Source organism: Callorhinus ursinus, unplaced genomic scaffold (genome assembly GCF_003265705.2).
Source record: "Callorhinus ursinus isolate GAN/ISIS: 27379988/994484 unplaced genomic scaffold, GSC_fseal_2.0 scaffold18, whole genome shotgun sequence".
Classification (NCBI taxonomy): domain Eukaryota; kingdom Metazoa; phylum Chordata; class Mammalia; order Carnivora; family Otariidae; genus Callorhinus; species Callorhinus ursinus.
Window position 1 is genome coordinate 12,127,062 of NW_027397080.1, and position 25,490 is coordinate 12,152,551.

At 38.2% G+C, this 25,490-nt stretch overlaps 1 protein-coding gene across 10 annotated transcripts in view; it reads right to left on the reverse strand.

Moving 5' to 3' along the window:
• Nucleotides 1–606: 606 nt before the first annotated feature.
• S100PBP (S100P binding protein) overlaps nucleotides 607–25,490 on the reverse strand; it is a 47,336-nt gene continuing 22,452 nt past the window's right edge. For 7 of the 10 annotated variants that reach the window (XM_025856012.2, XM_073902981.1, XM_025856010.2 and 4 more), the window contains 3 exons: nucleotides 25,313–25,416; nucleotides 5,251–5,338; nucleotides 607–3,229 (listed from right to left, as the gene is read on the reverse strand). In XM_025856012.2, coding sequence (XP_025711797.1) covers nucleotides 3,085–3,229; nucleotides 5,251–5,338; nucleotides 25,313–25,416 — 337 coding nt within the window. In that variant the 3' untranslated portion in view covers nucleotides 607–3,084. Of the gene's footprint in view, nucleotides 3,230–5,250; nucleotides 5,339–9,506; nucleotides 9,558–21,899; nucleotides 21,928–25,312; nucleotides 25,417–25,490 lie in introns of all 10 variants that reach the window. The other 3 variants (XR_012381308.1, XR_012381307.1, XR_012381309.1) reach the window with 3 other exon arrangements.

Consider the following 25,490-nt stretch of genomic DNA (forward strand, 5'->3'; position numbering starts at 1 on the left):
CTCCTGGGTAAGTCTAAGAAGCTCAGGTTCACAAAAGGGTTCTAAGGAACGCCGTGTCCCCCACATCTACCCACACTTATTCCACCTTGATTCCAGGTTCCAGGAGCAGTCAGTTTTTGGAGAAGCTGGGTTAAGAACTACCATCAGTTTTGTACGATCAGTTCTGGTTTCCCATATCCCTTTCAAAGGGAGAATGCCCTGGGATAACTCAGCTTCTTCTTTAATCAGCACCAGCTCAGGAGAGGCAGAGAGAGGTCCCTGCACAGCCATGGGAAGGAACGGAAGGCAGTGCTTGTCTGATCGGGCTGAGCAGGCTCCCCCTCTGCAAAAACAGCAGCACAGTGGTATTTCAGGCTTTCCCTATGTCAGGCTCCTGACATGCACTACATGTAGCTGCAAATCCCAATCAATTTCAACATTTCTTACCTGCTGGAAGGCCTTTCTCAACACTGTAATTTACCCTCAAAAGAATACGGAGCGTGGACCCTTGGCTCCCCAGTACCACACTCTACTAACTGCCACCCCCGCCCAGACCCCACTAACCTGCCTACGCAAAAGAGGAAGGAACCCTCCTTCAGAGCCTGCAACAGACGGCCACAGTACATATGCCATGACAAGAACTTTTATTTCTCTTTAATGACATTAAACACAACTGCTACAAGGGAAAAAACATGATAAAGAGGAGGCACCAAACTTCGGTTTCGTAATTGATCCTGACATCTCAAGTCCATCAGGCCTGCACGAGATGCAAAGCTATAGGTTATTGCAGGCTCTTAAAAGTAAACTATGTAAAGAGCACGTTTTTACTCTTTGTCAAGACCCCTGTGGTGAGAACGTAGTCACGAACGAAGAAAGCTAGGTAGGCAGTTAAATGCACATAACCCTTAAATAAAACACAGCAAGAACTCACGAAATACTAGACTGAGAACCGAACACCAAGTATGAGATATGAAGCTTTAAAAACATATTAAAACTCCAGATTTTACCTACTACCATCTTTAAGGCAAACATGCCTGGTAATGAGTTTTCTTTGGCTTTGTTTTTTTCCTTCTTAAAGAATACCATGTTAACCGCTAGAGAACAGTTCTCTCCTCCCCCAGTCCAACAGATTTAATTAAGCTGCTAACGCTTTGGAAAAACAGAATTATTTGAGCAAAGAGGAAATGTGATTGTCACATTTTCTAGTTAACCCGTCACTCATTTGGCAAAGGCCATGCTGCCATTACACATTCAGACTTAAACCCTCCTTTACCAGGAATGTGGGAAGATGAGCCTAAGCAAAATGCTGTCCCTTCACTCCTTGGGTTCATGGCAACTAGACAGCCACAGTGCTAATTATTCCAGCTACAATTAATTTTTATTATGCTATGGTTCCAAAGGTAGATGTCTGCTTATCTTACTCCATCATGCTAATTCAGGGAAACCTGGAGAAGTGACTAATGTAGTAAATGTCCATTATGCCAAGTGAAATAACAGATTTTGAATCTTGCCTTTGAACAGAACTTCTTGGCATTTGGTCCCAGAATCTAAACCAAACGTCCAAGGAAGAGAATTCTCACCTAGATGAAAACAGTAAACACCTCAGGACATCCATCTAAGTTGATTGGTGGCCTGAATGACCAAACCTTTCCTTCAGTTTCTAAAGCAGGGTAGGGTGTTTAAGATGGGTTTCTCACGTACAAAGGTGGGGCTGATGAAAACACAAAACCAGACGAAGGCAGTTAGCCCAGTATCACAGGCCGTGCTATGGCAACTATGTCCAGCCTTCATGGAGGGTGAACAGCACGAATGCGGGATGGCAAAACCTCCCAACAACTGTCTAGAGCCGTCTGTAAAGAATAGCGAACTCCTCAGACATCCTTCAGGATGGCTGCACAAAGTCTGTCAACTTAATTTAGAATACCAAACCTTTAGATCAGGTAATGCTTTTGTACACAGGCTTAATCACAACTACATTAGACCCACATTAGCAGTTTTGTCCAACTGTGTATCAGAGGTTTAACCAAATGAGATGGTAACATCTGGAAGCTAAAGGCACCTCTTGTTAACGAATAATGGAGACAAAAAAGTGCCTCTCCAAAGTCTCTGATAGGATGGAGCTCACTGACTAACACATCAACTCGTACTTGAAGTTGGAGTTAAGCAGATGAAACTGAAGACCAACTCACACCTCAGTAGCACTGGCTTTCTGGCCTGTCCCGGAGGTAAGACTGGGTGGGAAGCTCTTTAGTAAAGAGAGCAGGGACGCTGTTCTTAGGAGGCATATCTAGGTCTAACAGGATACAGGAACACACCAATAGAACCCAAGGAGCATAATGCTCACTGGGGAAAAAAGAAGGAAAATCCTTGAGAAAAGGCAGAGAAGATAATTGGTCACAAGACCACAAATCGACAAGGGTCAGTCAGCAGTCTTCCGTCAGAGTTAAGATGTGTAAGATTTGTAAACCTATTGTGCAAAACATATTTAATGAAGGGGGGGCAAAAAAATAAATAAATAAAGGCAGCTAGTAAGTACAAAAAGGAGAGATTTACACTTTTAATGTGTCCTTTCCACAGGATTCTTGTCCTGCTCCATCGTACTTCAAATGTCCTGGATTACCAACTTTAAAATACTGACAAGTACTCAAGAGATTCAAATAAAAATGTACAAGGGGTTGTTAAAAGTGACTTATGTCCACTTATAAGTCATCAGCAATAATTAACACTGGCTTATAGCCTGGTAATCTCTTCCTTACAGGAGATTAAAAGATGATTCTCTTTTGGGCACCAGAAGTAGACTTCACCTCTGTGAGGAGGTGGGTGTTTTGCTTGAGCCTAGGTATTCTGGCTTAATGCAGGCTTTCAAGAAGTGGCCACCTTCGATTTAAATAAAAAAAATTAAAACGTAACAGTGCTTAAACTTACATGCACACAGACAAACAAGAAGGACCTTATACAAAAAAATTTCAAGTCAGCAATGGAAATTTCCAAAAGGTGACAAGTTCTTTAAATAAAAATCTTGTGAAAAATAAAATTCAAAATCTACAAAGCACAAAAGAGCAGAAGATGAGATGCTGCTCTGAACAGGACCCTGGATAGGGACCTTCACTGCTGATGGGATGAGACAAATGGACTCGATGGGAAGTCTGGGAGACGCTGGAACCGATGGTGGCTTCGCCTGTTCCTGTCGACCCACTGAGTCAGACTGTATCTCTGCAGACGTTTCTGCCGGAATCGAGCAGCGTAGTTTCTATCACGAGAGAAGGAAAATAAAAACAGGAAAGATGAGGGTTTCAGCTGGAATGGCTATTTGCACACAAAAAAATGGCCTAGGCAACTACTTTAAGAATATCTTTACTTTTGGGCACCTGGGTGGCTCAGTCAGTTAAGCGTCTGCCTTCAGTTCAGGTCATGATCCCAGGGTCCTGGGATCGAGCCCTGTATCGAGCTCCCTGCTGAGCAGGGAGTCTGCTTCTCCCTTTACCCTTCCCCCTGCTTGTGCTCTCTGTCATGCTCTCTCAAATAAATTTTTTTAAAAATCCTTAAAAAAAAAAGTATCTTTACTTTTGGATATCAGATATTAATTTTACATTTCAATCCTCACAATTTTAGAAATTATTTATACTATTTTATTTATGTGAAAGTCACAATGTAAGCGCTAATTCCTTCCAACTCCAAAGCCAGTTGCCAAAGAGGAATTATGGTGATATGTGCCATATACACGAATGTTAAGAAAACCTAATATATAACGTATAATAATGTTTCAGTAGGAAAAAATATTTTCTCCCTCAAGAAACATTTAAAACAGGATCTATATTTCATTGGTTGCATCAGACCTGTACCTCCAACAGGACCTCACTGTCTGACACAGCTCAAGGTTGCTCAGGACACAGCAGTTAAAATTAGAATAAAATTCCCAGAGAAGGTAAGTCACCATGTGAGTATCACACTGCAAGTTTAGAGACTGAATAATTAATAGCACGGACTCAAAGTAAAGTTTCTTGAGCTTCTCCTTTAATTACCCCCAGTCCTTTAGGCTGGGGTTCTGAATAAGACCCTCTGAGATAATTTGGTCTCATTCTCAACTCCAGCTGTTCCTAATAACCACCTGGGAAGCTTTTTAAAGGTAAAGATTCTTGCCCCCAAACCCTGACTTAATGACTTAGGGTCCCTTGAGGCAGGACCTGGACATCTGTATTTTTAGCTATCTCCGCAGGTGACTGCCAGGAGCCAGAGTTGAAAATAACTGTAACATTTTATGATATTTCTCTAGCCCTATATGCAAGTACTTGCTGAATTCTTTAAATATGTCACCTCATTTAATGTGAATAACAATCCTATCAGAAAAGCACTCTCATTAGTATCTTGTAGAGGTAAGGAAACGGAGTCTCAAGTTAAATAACTTGTCCAAGGTCATAAAGTGGAGTTAAGTAGAAGAGCCTGGATTTGAATTCACACCTATCTCCAGAATTCATCTAATAACCATCACACTGCCCTGTCTGAGATCTGCTATGATTTGGCAACTATAGGGGAAACACTGAGTATAAAGGCCCTGAGGTGGGAGCACGTGTGACATATTCGAAAAATAGCGAGCCAGTGTGACTAGTGCAGAATGAGCAAGGGGAAGAGTAATAGATGAGGTCGGTGAGCTAACCATGTCAGCCCAAGCCATGGTCCTTATAGGGGATTGTGGAGATGGGAAGCCACTGGAAAATTCTGAGCAAAGAAGAGAATCTGAATCTCTTTGGCTGCTGAGTTGAGAATTGCAGGGAGACCATTTAGGAGACTTGCAACAGTCCAAGTGAAAATGATGAGAAATGGTCAGGTTATGGAGATATTTTGTATGTAAAGCTTATGGGATTTGCTACTGGGCTGAATATGGGGTGAGAAAAGAACCAAAGATGACTCCAAGGTTTCTCAGTAACTGGATCAAAGTAACTGAATAAATCTGTAAAACCACACTACATCAAGAATCCAGAAGGTCCAGAATAGAAAGGCCCTTTGACATCAATTAGTCCAACATATTAGTTTTAGTGATGTGAGGACCAGAGAAGTGGCATGACTTGATCAAAATCATATAGCTAAGTTATAAACTGCAAAGCTAGTACTGGATGCCCTGTTTCCTGAATTTCAGCTCAGTTCTTATTCCCTTATACTCTACTGTTTCTTTTCCCACCTCTGGAATTAAACAACAATTACACCCCAACTCCCCGCAACATTCTTCCTACAGCCAAATTTTCCTCCTCCTCCTCCTCCTAATCACCCACTCACCTCATGGTGAGGTCCGAAGGATGCTGCCATTTTGGGTTCTGCATATGATAAACTTGACCCATCAGGGCATACAGTTCCCCTGAGGCACCTGTGACACAGAGGGATCGTGGTTAGGAAGCAGCTCAGTGAACTCGCCCATGTCAGCCTATGTCAAAGCATGTGCTTTCAGGGAAAGAGAAAACAGGCACTGGTCCTAATACTATGATTATCACAAGCAGTCAGCACAAAAACTGTAAGCCAGAGAAGGGAGTTTGCTCTCAGATGATGATGATGATGATGATGAAGCAATAATGACAGCCACCATTCATTCATTCAACACTTATTAGCTCCTACAATGAGTGAGGAACTTTAGTGATCTCTAGAATATGGTGGTAGACAAGACGCTGTACCTGTGCTCAATTAAGTTTATATAGGAGACAGGCGATTCCAAAACTTGTGGTAAGTGAAGTGACAGGAGAAACACAGGCTGCTGTGTAAGCACAGAGACTGGAGGGTGGGGGTTTGAGAAAGCCCTCTCCAGGGTAAGTAAACCAGAAGCAGGAATCAAAAGGATGTCTAGAAGTTAGTGAGGTAAAGAGGGGTGGGGGTGCAGGTATCCAAGAGAAATAGCTAATATAAAGGCCCAGAGTTCCAAGACAGCAAAATACATTCAAGAAACAAGAGAAGTTGAGAATAGAAGGCAGATGGGGGCTTTTTGCTAACAAGAAAAATTATTGGAGGCAATTTCTCAAACACCTGGGAGCCTGGCAAGGTGCTATGCACTTTATATACTATCTTACCTAATTCTTAAAAAAAAAAAAAAAAATCTCATATGGAGATAGTTGTTATTAACATCTTTTTGGAAAGGGGAAACTGTGGCTCAGGGAGGTGGACTCGCCTTAAATGCTCAATCTCAAAACTGGCTCCTGTCTGACTCCATACTTTTGCCACCATCTGATAATGCTAATTTTGCACTTAAGGGCTGAGACTTAGGTTGAAGCTTGCAAAAACAGAAATTATGATTAGAGAAAACAAAATAATTTCCCTAGACCAGTGATTCTCAAATTTCAACATGCATCATAATCAGTGGAAGTATTATAAAACAGATTACTGGGTCCCAGCCCCAGAGTTTCTGATTCTGTAGGTCTCCAGTGGTACCTGAGAATTTGCATATCTAATAAATGCCCAAGTGATGTTGATGCTGCTGGCCTGGGAACCACACTTTGATTGAAAACCACTGCCCTAGACCGTAGAGACTTTTCTTTCAGCTAGCTCACACACTTCCCATTATTTTCTCCACTATGCTCTCAGAAACCAAAAGCAGTTGAACTAGGCTACAGACCATCTTTTCAAGTTCTGGTAAAAGATATTTACTTAACTTTTAGGACCAATCTAATTTATTGGAAGCCTCAAGAAGTTGAGCTTTGTAGAGAAAGTATATACTTTGAAGTTAGGCAGACTTAAATTAAAATTCTAATCCAGCCACTAACTAGCTCTGTGACCTGGGCAAATCATTTCACTTCTTCTAGGCCCACTTGATTCATCTATGAAATACAGACAATAATACTATCTAGCATGAAGCTGAACATTAGGAACACAGTACATAAAAGACTTAGCATAGTGCCTGACACAAAGCTGTTGTGCAGTATGTGCCTGCTATTGTGATTATGGTGTTAGAGCCACAGGTCTATGTTAGTTTGCAAAGACTCTTTGAATCATGTGACAATCAATCACCTCTCTGTAAGGAAAAATGTTTATTAAGTGGATCAGTCTACACATAAACTATGACATGTTTTATAACACTCAGCAGAAATTCTCTAACCATAACGAGATGATACTCTTCAGGAAAAATTTATAGATTCATTACAAGCTTCTGTGCAGTTAAAATAAAAAAGTACAACCAAGGGTAAAAGAAGACAATTGACAAAATGAAAAATACATTTGAAACATATCTGGCAAAGTTTTAATGTCCTCACTCTACAGGAGTAATCTCCTCATAAACAAAAGAGGTCAAAGGACATGAATAGGCAATTCACAAAAGTAAGACAAATGATCAATAAACATAGTGAAAAGATGTTCAATCTCACTAATATGGGAAGAAAACATATTAATCTCACTTCTTGAGAAGGAAATATAAATCAGAAAAGAATTTCTCCTTTAAGAAGGGAAGTAGCTTTAGATTAGAAAATCCCTTGCCTGCTGGATGTCTTAAGTTAAAATCAAAGGTCTCAAATCAAATTGCCTTTCCCATATCCTACATTCACATCACTAGCACCCCAATCGTTCTAGGCCTGCAAAAAAACATTTTAGTGAGGGGGAAAAACCAGCTTTGTAGGACTTTCAAGATCTGTTTCTCCTGCCAAAGCATCACTAAAGGAGGGCTGGCATGATACAGATACTGTGGTATCCGATCTCAGACTGGAACAAGATTATCTGTAGACCATGTCCTTCAGCTCACTCATCTCTCACCAGCTAGATCCTGATGATGGAGGCTAGAGATATACTACAAAGAAACCTATTCACTTTAAACTCAAAGGAGAAAAAAAAACTGGTCGATTAAGCCCAAGGAGGCTTCAAGTATTAAACTGCTAGGAGTCATAATCTAGCAGAAGCAACTTACATATAGCACTTACCGTGTTATCAGACATTGTCCTTTGAGCTTTACATATATTAACTCATTTGTTCATTGTTATAGTAATCCTATGAGGTATTTTCCCCATTTCACAGATGAAGAAACAGAGGCACAGAGAAACAATCTGCCCAAGGTCACACAGTTAGTAACAGAGACTGAATTCTAACAATATAATACCATCAAGTTGAATTTCCTTAAAAATTTTTCTGGGACTGACATTTCTTAGTGGGGATTAGAAAGCAAGAATCATAGCACAATATGTCTCTTGTATACCCAATTGGTACCTAGCACAGTGCTGAGTAAACAGGGCTCAATAATCAGGTCTCAGCTCATGCACCAAGAAATGTTAGTTTTCCTTAGCACTAAGAACTTACTGATGGACTACAGTAACATTTTTTGATAAGACTTAATGATCTAGAGATAATGGGAGCTACATTTATTAAGCATTAATTATGCGCCAGGCACTTTGCTAACTGCTTTGCATTCACCCTATCATCTAATCCTAACCACCACATGAGGCAAACAGCATGATCCCCATTTTATTCATGATTAAACTGAAGCTTAGAAGATACTCATCTAGCATCTAGTAAATGGGAAAGCCAGGATTCAAACCCAGGTGGAGCTAATAATCCAAAAACCTTATTTCAGCTCACAGCTCCTATTTCTTCTGCCAAATTTAGAGATGCGAACAAGAATGGAAATGTTTGAATTTTCTCTTCACAGTCTCTAACAGATGGGCTTTCTTGGACCAACAATCAGTACCATGGGTATACTTTAAGTTGTGGCTAAAAGGTGGCGAAGACTGTCCTTTGTTTTGTGCCTAAGAATGAAAGAGAAAAAAAACCTTAACATTGCAGGAATGAGATAAGCAATTCATCTAAACCTTAATCTATAAATACGTAGCTGACTAGTTTTGGGGACAATCCAGTCTAATAACTGTCCTTAATAAGTTAGGTCAATCAATTGTTAAAAAGGAGGAGGAATGGAAGATGCTGAATGCCTGCTAGCCAATGGTCCTTCGGACAAGTTTTATATGTCACCATACTTTGTACATGCCCCTGTTTAATTAAGTGTGGCACATGACCCACGAACAGAGAATCTCTCAGCTGGCTAATGACCTAAGAGCTGGCCTGGCACCAACATTAAGTGAATCAATCAGATACTCTCCTTCGGAACGTGACTGTGAGCTTTAGTAATGAGAATGAGAGAGAAGAGCACGCAGGCAGGGCTCCAGAAGAGAACAGACACACATGAGACAGCTAACAGAGAGCAGCAGAAGCACTGGTCAGAGAAGGATTAGAAGTATGAGAATCACTAACTCGGCAGGGAAACCTGAACAGGGAACAAAGGCACCCATTTCTGAGGGTGCATGAGGCCTGGATCTATGGCTGATTCTTTTTGCTACAAGAACCGGCTGTGTTGTCTAATCTTCTGTAAATCCTTAAACTCAGTTACTTAAAGGCAATCACAAAGTCTCTATTCCTTGCAATCAAAAAAATACCTAATACAGGGGAGGGGATGAAGAGGGAAAGAAAGAAAAAAACGTGCTATAGGGGTGCAGGCTACTGCTTTTATAAATACATTAATAAAATAGGAATAAAAAGGAAAAAAGATTAAGTGGAAAATAAGAATGCAAATGTGTCACCTCTAGGTTAACAAAACTGCGATGATCTAGTGCAAATCTTGACTGATTTTCCTTGCAGACAGGGCAAAAGACAAAAGAAAGAAATAGACATTATTATATATATATTATATAACTCATTTTTGAAGTGATGTATTAGATGGGGGCTATTGAGTGACACATAAATGTCCTCAACAGTAATGCCAAATGCAGAAGCAGAATGTACATAACCATTGTTGCTTGTGATCTCCTTTAACAATCAGAGACTTCTAAGCATGATGAATGGGCTTACCTCCCATTCTACTAAGCAACTAGAAACTGGGCAAAATATATGAAACAACTGTTTTCAGACTGCTCAGAATCGTGATTCCTGAGAGAAGGGAAATAACTGAGGCGAACCTGCAAACTTAGGAGTCTCTGAGTCTATAACTTTTCAAAATAAAAAGTTTAAAATGAAGGCAAAACAAACACTTTGTAAATAAAACAAAAGCAGAGAGACTTCATTGCCGGCAGACCTGCACCAAAAGAAATTAAAAATTCATCAGGAAAAAGGAAAATAACAGATGGAGAAGAATCAAGGGCACTGAAAAATGGTAAATATGTGAGTAAATATAAGACTTTTCCTCATTTAAAAAAAGTCTTTAAAAGATAACTGTTTAATGTGTTAAAGGGTTAAACATATACGTATATGTAAAATGTATAAAAATAATAGCATAAAAAACAGAATGGAGGGGCACCTGGCTGGCTCAGTCAGAAGAGCACTCGACTCGATCTTGGGGTCATGAGTTCGAGTCCCACACTGAGTGTAGAGATTAAATAAATAAACTTAAAAAAAAACAGAATGAAGATTTTGAAGTGTACTGTTATTAGGGCCTTATATTATATGTTAAGTGGTGTATTATTTGAAGGTAGACTGGTAGGTTAAAGATCCATATTGTAAACAACAGAATCACACTTCTCAAGGTGTGTTCAAGAGTCCCTGGGAGTCCCTCCACACCCTTCTGAGGCTTTACAAGGTCAAAATTATTTTCACAACAACACTAAGATGTTATTTGTCCTTTCCACTTGCATTCTCTCAAGTGTACCATGAAATTCTCGAGAGGCTATATGACGACAGAGTACAGAACCACAAATGAGGATCTAGCAGGCTTCTGTTAAGCCAGGAATTAAAAGAGATTTGCAAAAATGTAAATCAATGCCATTCTTCTCCCTAAATTTTTTATTTTGTTTTAAAGAAGTTATTTTTAGGGGCAGCTGGGTGGTTCAGTCAGTTAAGCGTTAGACTCTTGATCTCGGCTCAGGTCATGATCTCAGGTTTGTGAGATGGAGCCCTGTGTCGGGCTCTGTACTGGGCATGAAGCCTGCTTAGGATTCTCTCTCCCACTCCCTCTGCTCCTCCCCTCCTCTAAAAAAAAAAGTTATTTTTAGTGGCGCCTGGCTGGATCAGTCAGTGGAGCCTGCCACTCTTGATCTCTGGGTTGTGAGTACAAGCCCCATGTTGCATGTAGAGATTACTCTTTTTTAAAAAGTTATTTTTATAAACTGGGTGGCTCAGATGGTTGGGCGTCTGCCTTCGGCTCGGGTCATGATCCCAGGGTCCTGGGATCAAGTCCCGCATCGGGCTCCCTGCTCCTTGGGAGCCTGCTTCTCCCTCTGCTTCTCTCTCTCTCTCCCTCTGTCTCTCATGAATAAATAAAATCTTAAAAAAAAGTTATTTTTAATAAAAACATTATTTATGTTAATGTGCAATAAGTTCATTTTTAAAAATATTAATAAATATTTAAATAATTTTTCAGTTCTAACTTTTAATATGATTGAGTATAGATAGATGTAACCCATACAAACAAAACTTTGGGGTCCTGAATTTCTAGGAGTGTAAATGGGTCCTGAGACCAAAAGCTTTGAGAACTACTACCCTAGAACAACCACTAAAAATAAAACAGAGGTATAGGTAATAAATCAAGCATGGAGATAAAATGGAATACTAAAAAATACTTTAAAAAAAGGCCAGGAAAAGATGAAAGAAGACACAAAGAACAGATAAACAAATAGAAAACAAGTAATAAGATGGTAGATTTAAAACCAGCCATACTGACTGGACTAACACTCAAATTAAAAGACTGAAATTGGGGGCACCTGGGTGGCTCAGTCGTTAAGCGTCTGCCTTTGGCTCAGGTCATGACCCCACGGTCCTGGGATCAAGCCCCACATCGGGCTCCCTGCTCGGCGGGAAGCCTGCTTCTCCCTCTCCCACTCCCCCTGCTTGTGTCTCCTCTCTCGCTGTGTCTCTCTCTCTCTCTGTCAAATAAATAAATAAAATCTTAAAAAAGAAAAAAGACTGAAATTGTAAGGCTGGAAAAAAGAAAAGCTAGACTCACTATATAGTGCTTATAAGACATCCACTTTAATTTTTTTTTTAGAGAAGGAGGCGGGAGGGGCAAAGGGAGAGAAAGAGAGAGAAAATCTCAAGCAGACTCCAAACCCAGCACCTGCGCGGGATGAGAGGCTCCATCTCACAATCCTGAGATCATGACCTCAGCTGAAATCACAGGTCTCACATTTATCCAACTGAGCCACCCAGGCGCCCCAAGACATCCACTTTAGAACACAAAGATATGAACAGATTAAAAGGAAAAGATTTAAAAAAAATGTATAATGCACACAGTAGTGAAAGGAGGCTGTAATGGCTACATAAATATGAAACAAAGTAGACTTCTAAACAGAATATTACTAAGAATGTTAATACTGAATGCTACTAAGATTTAAAAAAATGTTCATAATGATAAAAGGGGTCAATTTATCAAGAGGATATAATATTCCTAAAAGTGTATGCCTCCAATACCAGAGTTTCAAAATACAAGAGGCAAAAACTGACAGAAGTGAAAGGAGAAACAGGAAAATCCACAATTAGAGTGGAGATATGAACACTCCTCTTTTAGTCAGAAAATCTGTAAGGATATAGAATTGAATACCACTAGCAACCTACAAAACCTCGCTGAAATGTATAGAACACTCCACTAACATCAGAATATACACTTTCAAGTGCACATAGAACATTCACCAAACAGACCATATGCTGGTCTATAAAAATAAGTCTCAGTATATTTAAAAGAATTGAACTCATACCGAAAATATTCTCTGACCACAACAGAATTAAGCTAGAAGTAACAGGAAGATAGACGAAAACTCCCAAATATTTGGAAATTAAGTAACACACTTCTATTTTTTTTTTTAAAGATTTTATTTATTTGACAGAGAGAGACACAGCAAGAGAGGAAACACAAGCAGGGGGAGTGGGAGAGGGAGAAGCAGCCCTCCCGCTGAGCAGGGAGCCCCGGGACGTGGGGTGGGGCTCGATCCCAGGACCCTGGGATCATGACCTGAGCCGAAGGCAGATACTTAACGACTGAGCCACTCAGGCGCCTCTAAGTAACACACTTCTAAATAGCCCATAAGTCAAAGAAGTAATCACAAGGGAAATAGAAATTGCTCTGAGCCAAATGAAAATAAAAATATATCAAAATCTGTGGGATGCACCTAAGCAGCACTTGAAGGAAAACCTGTGGCTTTAAATGCTTACAGAAGGGGAGCCTGGGTGGCTCAGTCATTTAAGTGTCTGCCTTTGGTTCAGGTCATGATCCCAGAGTCCTGGGACTGAACCCTGCATGGGGGGAGGGAGGGTGCGGGGGGTCCCCACTCATCAGGGAGTCTGCTTCTTCCTCTGCCCCTCCCCCTTCATGCTCTCTCTCTCTCTCAAAATAAAATCTTAAAAAAAAAAATGCTTACAGAAAATAGAAAGATCTCAGATCAGTGATCTAACCTTCCACATTAAAAAGCTAGAAGAAGAGGCGCCTGGGTGGCTCAGTCATTAGGCGTCTGCCTTCACCTCGGGTCGAGGTCCCAGGGTCCTAGGATGGAGTCCCACATCGGCTCCCTGCTCAGCGGGAGGCCTGCTTCTCCCTCTCCCACTCCCCCTGCTTGTGTTCCCTGTCTCACTGTGTCTCTCTCTGTCAAATAAATAAAATCTTAAAAAAAAAAAAAAAGCTAGAAGAGCAAATTAAACCCAAAGTAAGTAGAAGAAAAGCAACAACAAAGTGGAGAAAAAAATAAAAATGTAACAGCCAAAAACAATACAGAAATATGAAACTAAAAATTTGCTTTGGGGGCAAAAAATCAGTAAGACTGATTAACTAGATTGTCCAAGAAAAAAAGACAAATTACCAATAATAGAAATGAAACAGTAACCATCACTACAGATCCTACAGTAATTAAAGGAATAATAAAGGAACATTATGAATAATTTTATGCCAATAAAATAATAAACTTAGATAAAATGGGCAAATTCCTTGTAAGACACAAATTATCGAACTGGACTCAAAGATAAAGAAATTCTGAAAAAAACCTCCAGGGTTAGATGGCTTCACCGATAAATTCTATCAAACATTTAAAGGAATAAATACAAATCCTACATAAACTGAAACACTTCCCTACTTATTTTATGAAGCCAATACTACTATGATACTTAGAGGACAATACAAGAAAAACTAAAAACCAAAATGCCTTATAAACAAGACATAAAAACTCTTAAAAATATTAGCAAACTTAATTAAGGATAATTCAGTAAGGCATCCTAGGAATGCAAGTTAGCCTAAGAGTCAAAAATCAATAAATGTAATACACCACATTACAGAATAAGTCAAAATACCATGACCTTCTAAATAAATGCAGAAAATTCAACTGACAAAATTCACCACTCATTCATGATAAAAACTCTCACCCAACTACCAAAAGAAGGGGAACTTCTTCAAACCTGATAAAGGGTATCAATGATAAACTGACAGCTAATATCATACTTAATGTACTTGAGGTCCTAGCCAGTGCAGCAAGGCAAAAAAAAGAAACAAAGGCCTATAGATTGGAAAGGAAGAAATAAACTGTCCTTATTTGGAGATATCATGTTAACACAGAAAACCCTACGGAATTTATTAAAAAGTTACCAAAAGTATCAAAACCACAAGGGGATATCACCTCACACCAGTCAGAATGGCTAGTATCAAAACAACAAAAAATAACAACTGTTGGTGAGGATGTGGAGAAAAGGGAACCTTTGTGGACTATTGCTGGGAACGTAAACTGGTGCAACCACTATGGAAAACAGTATTGGAGGTTCCTCAAAAAAATTAAAAATAGACATACCATATGATCCAGTAATTCGACTCCTGGGTATTTACCCAAAGAAAGCAAAAACATTAATTTGAAAATATATATGCACCCCTATGCTTAGTGCAACGTTATTTACAATAGCCATGATATGGAAGCAACCTAATTGTCTATAATAGATGAATGGATAAAGAAGATATAACACACACACACACACACAAACTAGAATATTAGCCATAAAAAAGAATGAGATCTTATCATTTGCAACAACATGGATGGACCTAGGTGGTATAATACTAAGAGAAATAAGTCAGACAGAGGACAAATATGAGTTCACTTATATGTGGAACCTAAAAAAACAAATGAAAAAACAAAAAAGACTCAAACAGACTCTTAAACAGAGAGAACTGGTGGTTGCCAACAGGAAGGTGGGTGGGGGAATGGGTGAAATAGGTAAAGGAAATTAAGAGGTACAAACTTCCAGTTATAAAATAAGTAAGTCATGGAGATGAAAAATACAGCATACAGAATATTGTAATATTTTAATAATATTGTATGGTGACAGATGGTGACTACACTTACGTTGGTGACCGTTTATTAAATTATGAAAAAGCACTGAGATACTGATAAATGAATTTAACCAAATATGTGCAAGATTTGTACAATAAAAACTACAAGATGTTACTGACAGAAATTAACAAGGCCATAAATAAATGGAGAAATATATCCTGTTCACAGATTAGAAAGGCTCAGTATTGTTATGATGTCAGTTCTCCCCAAACTGATCTATTATAGAGTCAACACAATCCCAATGAAATACCCAACAGGTGTTTTTGAACAAACAGACAAGTTGAAGTTAATTTTTTTAAAAAATTATAGAGATCCAAATAATTTCGACTTGCTGTAAGTTACAGTAATCAAGACAGTATAATATTGACATAAGAATAGACATGTATATCAATGGAACAGAATAGAGAATTCAGAAATCCATGGGAAGGATAATCTTTTCAACAAATGGTGCTAGAATAACTACATATGCACATATAAAAAAGAACCTAAGCCTTTGCAATACAAAACTCAACATAAATAGTATGATCACTTTGGAAAAGTTATACAAACACTATATGACTCAGCAATTCCACTCTAATTATTTACTTTGGAGAAATGAAAATACACATCTATACAAAAACCCATATATGAATGTTCATAGATGCTTTATTCGTAACAGCCAAAGACTAGAAGCACAGATGTCTTTCAACAAGTGACTAAACTACAGTATATTAATACAAGGAAAAATTCAGCAGTAAACTACAGAACTACTGATACACACAACATAGGTAAATATGTAAAAATTACTCCAAGTAAAATAAGCCAAACACAAAAGGACACATATTTCATGACTCAGTTTATATGAAACTCTAGAAAAGACAAATCTAATTATAGTGACCAAAAAGAAAACAGTGCTTTCCCAGTGCAGGAGCCAGGCAGGGACAGAATGACTGAGATGGAGCACAAGGGAAATTTGGGGGATAGTAGGAATGTTCTATCAATCTTGATTGTTGTGATGATTTCATAGGTGCATACATTTGTCAAAGCTCAGCAAAATGTACCCTTAAAATGGGTACATTTTATTGCATGTAAAGTATACCTCAGTAAAGTTGACTTAAAAAAAAGATCAAGGCGTAAACAAAGATTGCACGAACAGATCTCCTCTTGTTCCTAACCTCCCTCACTAAATTAGAAAAGGAAGGTCTCAAATAAATGGTCTTAGCAACCATACAAAGAAACTACAAAAAGAGCAAATGAAACTCAAAGTAAGCAGAAAAAAGGACATAATAAATACCAGAATGGAAATTAATGAATAGAAAGTAGAAAAATAGAGAAAAATCAGTAAAACAAAAGCTGGGTTCTTTTTTAAGGAAGTATTACATCATAGTGTTCATAAACTTTTCGCTAGACTGATTAGAAGAGAGAAAACACAAATTACCGATACCAAGAACTGGAAAGATGACATCACTAGAGAATACTATATAAAAGGCAGGGGCCTGGGTGGCTCAGTTGGTTAATCGTCTGACTCTTTGATTTCTGCTCAGGTCAGGATCTTGGGGTCGTGAGATCGAGCTCCCCTACCCTCCGTTGGGCTCTGTGCTCAGAGCCAAGTCTACCTGGGATTCTCTCTCTCCCTTTCCCCCTCTCCCTAATTGCATGCTGGTTCTCTCTAAATAAATAAATAAAAATTTTTAAAATAAACAAACAAACATAAATAAATAAGTAAAAGACTAAGAAGGGAATGTTATTAACTTCATGCTAATAAATTTAACAACTTAGATGAAATGGTCAAATTCCTTGAAAGACTACAAAGGTTACCCAAAAAGAGATACCAATTCTTCTATACAGACTCTTCCAGAAAATTTGAAGAGGTAGAAATACTTCCCAATTCATTCTGTGAGACCAACATTACTCTGACACCAAGACCAGATCAAGAAATTACAAGTATATGGGGCGCCTGGGTGGCTCAGTTGGTTAAGCGACTGCCTTCGGCTCAGGTCATGATCCTGGAGTCCCTGGATCGAGTCCCACATCGGGCTCCCTGCTCAGCAGGGAGTCTGCTTCTCCCTCTGACCCTCTTCCCTCTCATGCTCTCTGTCTCTCATTCTTTCTCAAATAAATAAATAAAATCTTAAAAAAAAAAAAAAGAAATTACAAGTATAGACCAATATCCCTTATTAAGGCAGATGCAAAAATGCATAATAAAATTTTAGCAAATCAACCCAATGCTATTACTTTACAAGGATAATACTTTTAAGAACCAAGTGCAGAATGAATTAAGACCAGAAATGCAAGACTGGCTTAACACTGGAAAATCAAATAGTATAATTCTCTAATTAATGGACTTTAAAAAACACAACACTATGATCATCTCAACAGATGCAGATAAAGTATTTGACAAAATCCAATATCCACTTCTAATAACACTCTCAATAAGCTATAAATAGTAGAGAGCATTGTAAAGTTGATAAAGGGTATCTAGGAGATATAGCTAACATAATAGTTAACATAATAGTGAAAGACTAAATGTTTTCCTCCTAAGAGCAGCAACAAGTTACTTTAATTACTTGTATTAAACACTGTACTGGAGGGGCGCCTGGGTGGCTCAGTCGGTAAGCGTCTGCCTTCGGCTCAGGTCATGATCCCAGGGTCCTGGGATCGGGCCCCACATCGGGCTCCTTGCTCGGCAGGAAGCCTGCTTCTCCCTCTCCCACTCTCCCTGCTTGTGTTCCTTCTCTCACTGTGTCTCTCTGTCAAATAAATAAATAAAATCTTTAAAAAAACAAAAAAACACTGTACTGGAGTTCTAGCCAGTGCAATATGGCAAAAAAATTAAATAAAAGGCATCCAAATTGGAAAGGAACAAGTAAAAATGTGTTTATTTCTTGATGATCATAGATACAGAAACTGATGCAATCTACAAAAAAGTTACCAAAACTAACAAGTGAATTTATTAGCAAGGCTGCAGAATATAAGGTCAATGTACAAAAATCACCTGAATTTCTATATACTGGCAACAAACAATCCTTTGTAAGGATGGGATCATCTGGAATTCATACACTGCTGGTGAGAATATAAAATAGTATAACCACTTTGGAAAAGTTTGGTGGTCTGGGTTTTTTTTTAAAGATTTATTTATTTGAGAGACAGAAAGACAGCGAGAGAGAGAGCAAGCATGAGTTGGGGAAGGGGCAGAGGGAGAAAATCTCAAGCACTCCCCGATGAGCACAGAGACCAACTCCGGACTCAATTTCATGACCCTGAGATCGTGACCTGAGCTGAAATCAAGAGTCGGATGCTTAACCGACTTAGCCACCTAGGTGCCCCAGGTTTGGTAGTTTCTTAAAAAATTAAACATACACCTACCATACGGCCCAGTCATCTTACCCCTAGATTTTTACTCAAGAAAAATGAAAGCATATCCATACAAAGATTTGTACATGAATAGTCATAACAGCTTTACTTGTAACAGCCAAAATTTGGAAACAACCCAAATGCCCATCAACAGGTGAATGGATAAACAAATTGTGGTATATTTCTATAATGGAATACTGCTCAGCAATGAAAAGGAATAAACTATCAACAAAATGATGAATTTCAAAATAATTTTGCTTTGAGAAAAGCTAGTATATATACTGTACGATTCCATTTACATAAAGTTCTAGAAATTACAAACTATAGTGACAGCAAATCAGTGGTTGCTGGGAATTGAAGGGAGCAAGGAAAGACAAGAAGGAGGAATTACAAAGAGACACAAAGAAACTTTGTGGTGTGGTATATTTATCTTAATTGCAGTGTTTCATGGGTGTATAGAAATGTCAAAACTCAGCAAGTTGTATACGTTAAATTTCTTTACTGTATTTGAATTATTACTCAAAAAAGAAGAAAATCGGGGCACCTGGGTGGCTCAGTCGTTTAAGTGTCTGCCTTCGGCTCAGGTCATGATCCCAGTGTCCTGGGATTGAGTCCCACATCGGGCTCCCTGCTCAGCCGGGAGCCTGCTTCTCCCTCCTCCTGCTCTTGCATGCTCTCTCTCTCCCTCCCAAATAAATAAATAAAATCTTTACACAAAAAAAAGAAAGAAAGAAAGAAAAAATCTTGAGATAAGCAATTAGTTCATAAAATAAGAACGTAATATGCAAAGGGAACAGAATAGGAAAAAAACTCTTAGAAATCATAAATGTGAATATGAAAGTAAAGTCAATAAGAAGAAAATGTCACAGCAAGTAGACTAATTTGCATAAAATAATGAATAAAGAGCAGGCTAAAAACTTCCAGAGAGAAAAAAACAGGTTACATTAAAAGAAATAAAAATCAAATTAATAACAGACTTCTTAACAAGAACATTAGATGTATGCCTTCAAAATTCTGAGGAAAAATGACTTTTAATTTAGAATTCTATACCAAACTACCAATCAAGTATGAGGATAAGGATGTTTTCAGATAGGGAAGGGCCACCCAAATTTATCCATCACTTTCTTAGAAATTCTCAAAGAATGTGCTCCACTAAAATAGATCAAGAGGAAGAAATGGGGGTCCAGGATTCAATCCAGGAAGGCAGCAAAGGGAAACACCAGGATGACAGCTCTGCAGCAAGGCTAGAGAACAAGCAGTATAGATTGGAGCAGAACACAAGGCTCTAGAAAGGTCTCCAGAAAACAATTTTAAAGGAATTGATAGATTACTGGGTATGTCTGGGCATCTGTGGGGGAGGGGGCACGACACAGACACACAGACAATATAGATAAGGATGTAAATTGCATTTGTAAAAAAAAATTAAGGATAAATTAATTTATACTTAAAAATGACAAGCATTGGTGGGGATGGAGAGAAACTGGAACCTTTATACACTGTCAGTGGGACTGTAAAATAGTACAACCACTGTGTCAAACAGTAGGGAGTTTCCTCAAAAAATTCAAAGTAGAAATACCATATGATCTAACAATATTTCTGGGTACATATCCAAAAGAACTGAAAGCAGGGTCTTGAGGAGATAGGTATCTCTAGCAGGTGCGCACCCATGTTCGAAGCAGTATCATTCACAACAGCCAAGAGGTGGAAGCAACTCAAATGTCCATTGAAGGATAAATGGATAAACTGTGGTATATACATATAAAGCAGTATTATTCAGCCACAGAAAGGAAGGAAATTCGGCACATGCTACAACACAGATGAACCTTGAGGACATTATGCGAAATGAAATAAGCCAGTCACAAAAAGAAAAGTACTGTTTGATTCCACTTATATGAGGTATCTAAAATAGGCAAATTCACAGAAACAGAAAGGAGCATGGTGGTTACCAGGGACTACAGGGAAGGGAAAAAGGCGAGTCGTTTTTTAATGGTATGTATAGAGTTTGAGATTTGCAAGATAAAAAAAGTTAATGTGAATAAATTTAACACTACTGAACCGCACACTTAAAAATGGTTTAATTGGTGAATTTTATGTTATTTTGCCTACCACAATTTAAAAAAAAAGATTAATGGAGTCATGTCAGTAGACACAAGACCCCACTTGAAGGAAGGAGTGCCCATTGGTCAAATCTGAGACAAACAGAGCATCAAAAAAAGTAATGACTATTATCAACTATAACACATTAATTTTTAAAAATCTATGAGGTAATACTGATACTAAAAAAAATCTTCATAGAAGAATGATAGGTAATCATTGTAAAATAAATTATATATTTAGAAAATGAACACTTTCTATACAACTCTCTGTATAGTAGCCGATTTAGGTAAGGATCATCAATGAATGCTCAAATAATTAACAATTGCTGTGGAACAAGATATTCAAATGATACCGAAGCAATACCCCACAGATAACTTACTAATTACAAAGGGGAAAATGTGCCTTATAATGGAAAGATGTGGCAGTTAACACTTTATCTTTTTTTTTAAAGATTTTAGTTATTTGACAGAGAAAGATCAAGGGAGAGAGCACAGGTAGAGGGAGAGAGCACAAGCAGTGGGAGCGGCAGGCAGAGGGAGAGGAAGAAGCAGGCTCCCAGTTGAGCAGGGAGCTTGATGCAGGGCTGGATCCCAGCACCCTAGGGTCATGACTTGACCCAAAGATGGATGCTTAACTGACTGAGCCACCCAGGCGCCCCATGGCAGTTAACACTTTAACAAAGTAATCAAACTTAGCATCACTATTAGAACACCCTGTCATTAGGTGATGCCCCCTAATCTGATACAGGCTGAATAGACAACAGTACCTATGAATTATACCAGCCAAAAAATGCTTACTCTGAATCTAATCCCTCCTCTAGATCCAACTTCCAGTTTACAGGAAATACAGGAGGATAGAGGAACAAGTTAAGCGACACCAGAAGGAAACAATCAGACACAATTCAGAATGTGAGACAATCTACAAAATAAGTGACCTAGATTAAGAGAGACTAAGGAGACAATAATTAAACATGTGAACCTTGATTAGATCCTGTTCGAATAATTTACAAGAAGACATTTTTGGGACAACTGGGGAAACTGGAATATAAACTAGATATTAGATGATTTTTAAAAATTATAATTAAATATATATTTCAAAAAAACATAAATAAAAAATGTTTAACCTCACTAATTATTAAAACAAAATATGTTAAAATTTACCTATCAAATTGGTGACAATAAGAATTAATACAATTTTGGGGGGCAGGACAATCTGGTAACATGTAACAGAGGTTTTTAAAATATTTATATACTTTACCCAGCAATTCCACTTCTAGGTATTCATCCTATAGAAATAAGAGTTGTACATAAATATTTATTGACCAGAATGTTCACTGCAGCATTACTAATGAAAATGGGCACAACCTAATTATCCAAGATGGAATAATAAATTATATAATACTTTGTAATCATTAAAAATCTTGAGATATTCAACATGAAAAGGTCCTTAAAATACATTAAGTATTTGAACGGTAATAGCTATTTTTTGTGATCCCAGAGGGCAGAACTAGAAACTACCACTGGAAACTACAGGGAAGCAGAGTTTGGCTCAATGTAAAGAATAACTTTTCTAAGAATTAGAATTTTTTAAGCAATGAATGGCCTGCTTCATGATTTAATGAGTTTTATATTATTCGAATTCTAAGCAAAGGCTGAATGGTCACTTGGCAAAGAGATATATACTGATTTATATGTTAGGAGATTAAAGAGAAGATCTTAATGATCCTTTTCTACTCTAAGAACTTAAAATTCCATATAAAGTTTTCCATGAGCTGCAATGTCAGGAAGAAGTTGTTGGTATTTCTTTCTAAATGCTATTAGAGACTCATGTGGCATTAAACTAAAAAGAGATTATTAGTTGAAGGATGATTTACATTATCATATTCTGTACCAAAAATATACACATTATTGATAAAGTGAAAGATGATTAACCCAATGGAGAGGATTCAAACCGAATTGGCAGGAACTACATTTAAATCTACTCATTTTAATTTCTCTGTATCTAATAAAGAACTTGAACAGTTATACTTTTCCAAGGTGAGTTAGCACTACACATACCAAAAAGGACAGGAGGCACTATATGCTTCCTCTGTCTGCTTCTGGCTGCTCTTTACTTCATATATAAATAGAGGAGCAATGAAATAAGACCGCCCCACTCTCCTCTGCAATTTAGTATATAATCTTTGAACTTTGGATGCACGAATAGTGGGCAGTGGGAAGGAACACAAGAACATGGTATCACACTGGGTTCCTAGAAAGCAGAAGCAGGGGCGCCTGGGTGGCTCAGTTGGTTAAGCGACAGCCTTCAGCTCAGGTCATGATCTCAGGGTCCTGGGATCGAGCCCCGCATCGGGCTCCCTGCTCCGCGGGAAGCCTGCTTCTCCCTCTGACCCTCCCCCTGCTTGTGTTCCCTCTCTTGCTGTCTCTCTCTCTCTGTCAATTAAATAAATAAATAAAATCTTAAAAAAAAAAAAAGAAAGAAAGAAAGCAGAAGCAAGCACTGGAGGCCTGTGAAATTTTTAGAATAATTGGTGATGTTCACAGTTCTTAGACGTCAAAAAGGAATCCCCTAAAAGATGCATTTTAAAAAAAAAAATAACTTTTTACTATGGATATTTTTTCAAATACAAAGTAGAAAATAACATACTGAACCCACACATAACTATCATTCATCTTCATTCATCAACCTTTTGTTAGTTTCCTCTAATTTTCCGGGGTTTTGGCTTTTTTTTTTCAAGATCTAAAAACAAACACGTGACATCATACTATTTTACCTATAAAAACTTCAGTGTGAAAGGATACCAAGTACTCAATCAATGTTGGCAGCTATGGCTGGGTACTGTTCTATGCATTACAGTTGTACTTAAATTTTCAAATATGCTAAGCCTCATTATTACACCCATTTTGCAAATGAGAAACCTGAGTTTTTATTGGCTCAAGGTCACACAGCCAGTAAGCAGTGGAGCTAGGGTATGAACCCAGAAGTTAACTTTAGACTAGACTTTACTTTCCCAACCACTAAAGTATGCTTGCTGTCTTTCCTCTATATGCATTATTCTAGTTGTTCCTCATGGGATACAGATTACTATGGTAAAGTGGGAGAGGGACTGCTGAATGGGAAAGAGACTGGAAAAGATGCTACAAACATGAGCAGCTGCTCACTGCTTTTCTTATGAAATTTTCTTTTCTAAATGCCCCAAATGAGAAAGGAAAATATAACTGGATATCATCAGTCTGAATTGCCTAGGACATAAAAGGTCACTTCACAGAGGGAAAAGCAATGTTCAAGTCTCTTCCACAGAGGTGAAATATATACAAACTTCTTTTAATCTGCTCCTCCAATCAATGACCCAGGTGAAGGGGGTCTAGGCCAGTGGGAGAGGAATGTCTCTAGTTCCACAGCCAGACCTTTAAAATAGTTCAAACAAAGAGAGCGCACAAGCAGAGAGCTGAGCAATCATTACAAGTAGCATTTGAATGCTTAATGAAATCTTGGACTAAAAAATAAAAGGACCTGGAATAAAAAATTCTTCTGGCCGATGTAGTTCTAAAACTACTAAATAATTAAAGATTTGTAAATAAAGGGGAGTCTCCTCTGAATCTTCGGCCAAAAGTTGCCCTAGTGATTTATGACAGATCTTCGAGTAACAGAATTATCTTCCCCATGGAGCCTACCTAGAGCATCCTCTTTCCCCACTTCCACTGTCCCCAAACACAAACAGAAGTGCTTCTTCCTTGCTCCTAGTGCACTTTATACATAATTCTATTAGAATTATATCTCTATTGATTAGAGATATTCTAATCAATATTGTGGTAGAATTATCTTTTCCTTCTCTGAGCTATCAATTCCTAGAGAGCCAGGACCCTACTTTGGTCCTCTTTACATTTCCAATCCCTAATCTTCAAACCTAGCACCACTGAAAGTAGTTGAGAAAGGTTTGCTAAATGAACAAAGAAGCTGAAGATGACAAAATATGGAGCAATCTTTACGAGAAGGAATCCTTTTATCAGTACCTCTCTAATCTTGACACCTTCATTATAGCCCACAAGTTCCCCTCCCTTTAGGAGTTTTCCAATCAGCTACTAGTCCAGGATGAATAACACAGACAATAATCTCTTGAGGCCTGGAGAAAGAATCCAGTCATTTTGGTTTGTAAGAGCTTTTAGTGAACCAAGGAGAACTCAGCTTGAAGAATCTGGAAGGTAGTCAAAACCTTTTAAGAGCTTTTATTCAAATGTCAAGATGCAGAATGGTATTTGAAATGCTTGCTTTTTACATTTAAATTCTAAAGGAAACAAGAAAAAGAAATAATTCTAAATAAAAAACTAACAATTACTAAGCAGCCCCTGGTCATCCACTTCTATTTTTCAAACAAAAAATTCCCTATCTAAAAAACTACAGGTCTGGTTTCAGCCCTCAACCATAGGGGAGGCACTCTTCATGTACTGGTATGAGTCTCCTTGGATCACCCTCTTAATACCGGTTAGCTAAACCACTTAAGATCTTATTTGGTTAGGCAATCCCTTCCAGTAAAAATCTTTGGGTAAGAAAGTTATCTCTCTCATCAATTTAAGAAAACTCAAAATAATCTCCCAGTTTAATCTGTATTACACTGGAAAAAAAAAATCCCATCCCATCTTTTACATGCCATTCTTTGGCTACCATGTTACCTTGGTTAGTGTCCTTCGGGTATTCTAGATGAGCAATGACTTCCTTGAGATAACTTTCCTTCTGCTTTTCTAGATCTGATTGTGAAAATGTCGGAACATTAGTCCTTGAACAAAGCAAACCAGGAGGAGGAAAAACAGTTCATTAGAACCATGAGTATAATGCTTTGTAGAGAGAAGT